Source organism: Elephantulus edwardii, unplaced genomic scaffold (assembly GCF_000299155.1).
Source record: "Elephantulus edwardii isolate Elephantulus edwardi_28Jun2011 unplaced genomic scaffold, EleEdw1.0 scaffold00203, whole genome shotgun sequence".
Classification (NCBI taxonomy): Eukaryota; Metazoa; Chordata; class Mammalia; order Macroscelidea; family Macroscelididae; genus Elephantulus; species Elephantulus edwardii.
This window is the reverse complement of record NW_006399953.1, coordinates 869,998-876,432: the sequence shown is the minus strand read 5'-3', so window position 1 is coordinate 876,432 and position 6,435 is coordinate 869,998. Positions and strand designations below refer to the sequence as shown.

At 35.2% G+C, this 6,435-nt stretch overlaps 1 protein-coding gene across 1 annotated transcript in view; it reads left to right on the top strand.

The window, feature by feature from the left end:
• The window catches only part of CCDC67 (coiled-coil domain containing 67), a 141,089-nt gene extending 134,860 nt beyond the window's left edge, over window positions 1–6,229 (top strand). The window contains exons 12-13 of the mRNA XM_006897180.1: window positions 4,347–4,461; window positions 6,053–6,229. Coding sequence (XP_006897242.1) covers window positions 4,347–4,461; window positions 6,053–6,229 — 292 coding nt within the window. The remainder of the gene's footprint in view (window positions 1–4,346; window positions 4,462–6,052) is intronic.
• Window positions 6,230–6,435: the final 206 nt, after the last annotated feature.

Sequence of the window (6,435 nt, the reverse complement as noted above, 5' to 3'; positions counted from 1 at the left end):
AATATTATAACAAGCTTCTTATTAGATTATAGGGAGCCTAGTGGTAAGAAGTTGTGCTGCAATCCCAAATACACACAGTTCGAATCTGCCAGCTGCTCCATGGGAGAAAGATGAGCAGTCTCTTCCTGTGTGATTACTGTCTGTAAAACCTACCAGAGGGCAGCTAAGGGGCATTTCCAATTCAAATGGTAAACAACAATAAATTAGACTGTATGGGAAAGGGAAAAAAGCTCATGAAATTATATGAAGGTTCTACAAACTTCCAAAGTCCATCGTCTTAATTTTTAGCCACTTTTTTTATCTTGGAATTTCTAGAATACACTATTAAAATAATCTTCTGTCTAACTTTAAGAACAATTTTTGTTGTTGTTTTATTCCTGTTAGAAGTGAGCAAGTTTTTAATGTGTCCAACTTCTTAAGCATTTTGAAATATTCCAAAAAAATTTGCTTTTCAATAAGACAGTTACTTAATACTTTGAAAAAATTATGAATGCAATATAATGACATATTATGGATAACATTAAGAATAGAGATTATAAAATACTTAATGTGCTCATATGAAACCTGTACATAGAACAGGAATCAATTGTCTGAACAGAAGAGGGAAACACTGTGTGAGTTAAAATCAAGAAAGGTGTGTATCAGAGTTGTGTCTTTTCTCCATACCTGTTCAGTCTGTATGTTGAGGAAAACATTCAAGCACCTGAAGAAGAATATGGCATCAAGATTGGAGAAAGGCTCAACAACCTAACGTTATGCAGATCGCACAACCTTGCTTGCAGAAGGTGCAAAGGAAGCACTTACCAGAAGACTTAAAACACTGCAGGAATTGTGGGGATGGAGCAGGGGAGAGAAAGTTCCAATCTGATGTTGATAGGGTGGCTGTGAGTTGTAGTTGATTCACTGGCACTTAGCAACAACAATAATATCATTTGATTTGATGTGGATGTATGATTTCTAAGTTAGGACTTTGATGTTTAATTTACAAGTTAATTTCAACTAGTGATATACAGATCTATTAATATATAACTAATTTTAATTAAAAATATATTTTGTAATAAACAGCATTACTTAAAATTGAATTTATTGTTTAAAAAGTTTGATCATGTATTCATTGCGAAAGTAGTAATCACACATATTAACCATTAAAATGGCTTTGGATCTAGTTAATAAATTAAGTTTGTCAGATTAAAAACTACAGCCTTTAATATGGATTACATCTCAACTTCAAGAAAACAAAAATCCTAACCACTGGACCTATAGGCAACATCCTTAAAGAAATATGGAGAAAACATTAAAGTTGTGAATGAGTTCATTTTGCTTGGATCCACCATCAACACTCATGGTAACACCAGACAGGAAATCAAAGACATGTTGCATTGGGGAAATCTGCTGTCAAGGACCTCTCAAAGGTGTTACGAAGCAAAATGTCAGTTTAACTATTATGGTGTCCCTTACTCAAGCCATGGTACTTTCAGTGGCTTTCTATACATCTGAAATTTGAACAGGGAACAATGATGATAAAAGAATTGATAGCTTTGAATTATGTTGCTGTAGAAGACTATCTCATAGACTGTCAAAGGAACAAATATATCTGTCTTGAAGGAAGTACAGCCATCTTTAGATGCAAAGATGGCGAAACTTGGTTTCACATACTTTGGGCAAGTTATCAAGAGGGACCAGTGCTTGGGGAAAGACATCATGCTGGGGAAAGTAGAGGTCAGCTAAACAGAGACGAGCCTCAACAAGAGAAATTGGCACAGTAACTGTAAAAAGTGTGTTCCAGCACACAGAGAGCTTGAGGATGGAACAGAACAGGGCAGGGTTCCAATTTGTTATCATATGGTCACTATGAGTTTGAGTTGACTCGATGGCATTTAACAATAACAGCAATAGTACTGGCAAACCACACACACAGAAAGTCGGCGGGTCTGTCATAATCACGGGAACTTTGGGGGCGGGGCAGGGCATGGAAGGTCTTCAAGAAGCCGAAAATCAAGCGAGAAAAAGTTGTATCTTGGCATTGCTCAGTAGGGAGCAAAGCATTGCAGGTTGAACACTTCTAGACCAGAAACAAGGAATTGTTTGATGAAATATAGGCAGCATTGTATGGGAGCGTTGGAAATTGAGGTTGGGAAAAGATGTTAGCATAGATTATGAAGGACTTTTGTTCCCATGCTGAGGATGTTCTCCTTAAATTCAGGGAGAAATTAACTAATTAATGAAAGGCATGCTATGTCACGTAAGCATTGAAACTGTACGGAGAATCCACCCAACTCTCAAAGCACAGAATTGTGCTCCCAACAAAGCACCTAGGTCCTGCCCTTCTGGTAAAGTAGGTGGCGGAGGCTTCAGAGAAAGGCCTGTGGAAGAGCTTGTTCAACATCAGCTTGTGAAAACATAATAAAAGCCTTCTGAAATCATCTTTAAGATAGCTTTTAAATTGATACAGTTAGCATTTTGTGCAAGGTGCTTTTATGAAGTATTTGAATAGCTAGCTATAGTCTAGAATAAGAGCTTGTCAGATATAAAGATGATTTAAGCAAAGTACTCTCCTTCATGATCTAGTCTTTCTTCTCAATCTCTACATTTTATTGATCTTACAGTAAAAGGAATGTTTCTATATAAATTTTAGTAATTAACACCATAAAACTGTATCTTTACATCCAAAGCAAAATGGAAAATTGAGATCATTATTTAGATAATTTAGGATAAATAATACTTTGCCAGGCATCTCTGCATAATTGAGATTACAGAGAGACATCTATTTCTTTGAAGTGTAGAAGGTGGCCTCACCCAAATGAAAAGGTTCAGCTAAAGATTATATGCAGATGTATTATACTTTTGTTATAATTCTATTTGAGTTGTGAGAGGTTTCATCTTATCGTGCACATCATAAGCCATGTATTTCCATTTAATTTGCTGTTCTGTTTCCATGGTAATTATGGCTTAGAAGGTAGGGTTTTTTTAAAAAAGGACATATTTCAAAACAAGTAAAAATGGAAACATGTTGTGTTTGTTTTTATGTACTAATTTACAGATGCCTCACTTAACTTTTATTGCTATTTGTATGCATAACTTTGAAAATGTTTGCATAATAAGAAAGTAGTTATATAGATAGCTTTTGGATAAGAATAGAGACAAAGAACAGGAATTTTTAAATTGTGCAAAATTAAACTATAATGGCTTTGAAAATGGTAATGCTGTGAGAATCTTATTTCCACTAAAAAGAAATAACTTTAAGGTATTTTTATGTTCTCTTGGTCTTTGATAATTTTGATTAAATTTATACTCTATTTTAATTACTACTTCAGATAAATATTTTTATTTACTCCCAATAGCCCACATTATTAGGATCTTTTTGTGTAAAATTTTAAGGTAAATTGTTTTTTTTTCTTTTGTTTGTTTGGTTAGTACACCAAAATTTAAAATCTCAGTTGTATTTAGCCTTATTTACAATTTATTTTAGCATATACAACAACTTCTGTATTGTGTTTTTCATCAAAATTACAGGTTTGAAATAAAAAGACCTGGTTTTGAGTCCAAAGTTAAAAATCACTACTTCTTAGTAATTTATTGTTAGTAAAGTAGTAAATAATTAGATAGTTAGATAATTTAACTTTTAAACTTTATTGTCCTCATCTATGAATAATAATCACTTTGTGAGGTTATTTTGAGGCTCAAATGAGTTTTAAAATAATATAAATGATAATTTATATTAGGTATAAGATTACTTATATAATCTTTTTTTAGCCCTTACTATGTACTAGTAATTATGGCCTAAATTCTTAAAGCAAATATTTGTTAGTAAATGAAAAAAATTAAAGTTACATCAAGATAAAGTAACTTGCTCAAAGCCACACAGCTAATAAGTGAAGGGGAAAAGAGATTATATATGTTATAAACTGTTTATACACACACACACACACATTTTAGAACTGTTATTCTATGAAACCTTCTATTTACATAAAAAAGATATAATTCTATTAAGAAAGTTAGCAAGGTCATATAAAAGGGACCGGGAGAAGAGTATCTATTTAGAATTGTCAAGGACAGAAGTATTAGCTGTTTTGAGATTTTTCTTAACCCAGTTTTTATGTTATTCAAAGATATAAAAAGCATCATGCAAACAGACAATAGAGGCGATACCAATAGTAGAATGTTTTAGCAATTCAGACATTTTTTGAAGTGAAGATTATTCATCAGGAAGATTATTTTCAAAGAAATACACAGATGCCCAAACATTTGCTGTGTGTTTTCCCCCAAGTTAGACATCAGAAAATGGTAAAACCTTAGCTACATAAATGTGTGCCCTGTAGCAATGGTAACCATGCGCTCTCTTTCAGACTGAGCCACGATTCTGAGCCAAACAGAAGCAGGGTGTCTCCACTGGCACCACTGGTATTTCAAAGCAAAGAGATGGCGAGTCCTTTGGCTAGTGATGAGGAAGTATTCCCGTTGGTGAGTTGCTGGTTATGGGTTTATTTTTTTTTCTCCTTTAAGAGTGATTATCTTGTTATTACCGCTGAAACCAATACACTGATGTGCATGTTGTTGCTGTTATGCACTATTGAATTAGAACCAACTCATAGCCAACCCTCCAGCGAGGCTTTTGCACAGGAGGAGATTGCCCGTCTTTCTCCCATGGAGCAGTTGGTGGATTTTAACTGCGTAACTTTGTGTTGGCAGTGCAGTTCCTTATCACTAGGTCACTAAAGCTCTCTACCATAGTTGTTAAAAATAACAAAACAGTGTTGCCATATGAATACGAATGGCCTACGCACACTAATCCATAAGGGAAGTATTTCAGTCAGTGGATATTAACCACTGGTGAAGACTAGAATCCTTGGTGAAGTTTAAAAAAAATGTGTTTGAGATTTATCTCCAGACATTCCATGCACTCTTGTAGCTACAAAAACCCTTTGGTGCCTTTTTAAAGAATTTTTTTTTTATTAACTTTGACATCCACGCAGAAATAGGCACAAGTCATAATTGAACCACTTGTTAGATTCTCACAAAGGGCACAAGTTCATGTAACAGCCACTCAGAACATCACCAGCTACCAGTAGTCACTGTGCTGATTTCTGCTGAGATAAGCAAGTTTTGTCCATTTGTGAATTTTCTATTAGAGTCATACTAGGGAACTCTGGTGGCATATTCCATGGGGAATTACACTCCTAACGCAGCAGCTGCACGTCTCTAGAGATTCGAATCCCTTGGTGATCTGAGGAAGAGAGATAAGCAGTATCTTCTTATGAAATTTACAGCCTTGTGAATCTGTGGAAGCTCAGCCCAGTTGATTCCAGCTCTGTGGAAATGAATTGAATTATGTTGAGTTGAGAATCATACTAGATGCACTTTTTTGTGTGTTTGGCTTTTTCGTCAACCTTATAATAATAACTAAAGTTTGCTCTTTGTCCTTCAGCCACAGGTGTTTTTAGTTTGTGTATTTGTTTTTGGAAACAAGTACTAAGCAGATCACAGAGAATTAAAAGTAGCACATCCTGTCACTGTGAAGATGGGACTGATGTACCATCTCGTGTGCTCAGCTGTGACTCAGGCATGCCCCAACTCAAGGGATCTCTCTGCCAAAAGCCACGTTTACCCCTAATACACATCATGCTATAGTTCTAAGCTTATTAAGGAAATTCTTTATACTTTTCTTCTGTGATCCTTTATTGCACACTTCTACTATAATCTTTAACCTTTTGGAGTCGCATATTTTCAGATAAGATTCGTTGGCTTTATAAATTACCGGGATATGTTTTAGGGAGATTTCAAGGTAAATACACTTTCCATGTATTTGCAGCTGGGCACCGTAATGTTAATTCCTTGAGCGTGTGAATCTGTGAGTGCTGTGACATTTCATTCATTAGGGATTTCATTAGTATTGCCTGCATTATACCAGTAGAGGAGGGTCAGTTCAAGACGTGCTGTTTCATGAACAGTTAGTGTTTTACAGTATGTCAGGGTAGGGAACATGCCTGGGACTATAAATATGTTCCCAAAGGGCCCTGCATTTCTCATCTGAATTTACTTTCTCTCTCTTCAGTCTCCCCCAGATATGTCCATTCCGGCGTCCTTGGCTGCACAGCATTTCCTTTTGGAGGAAGAGAAGCGAGCAAAAGACCTGGAAAAACTTCTCAATACACATATCGATGAGCTGCAGAGACACACAGAATTCACTCTCAATAAATACACCAAGCTAAAACAAAACAGACACATATAGCTTCTAAACTTTATTTTTTAATTACTTCTTCCACCTAAATGGAAAAAAGCTCTGGCAAAGTTGATGAGTGAAGCTGAGAAATTTTGTTCTGTCTTCTTGTAAATCATTTCTGTAAGGCAGCAAGAAAATACTGTTTTGTTCTAAAAACCTGTTTGTAGTTCTGCATTAACATTTTTTTTTTTGCCATAGCATTGCTATAAAATAAA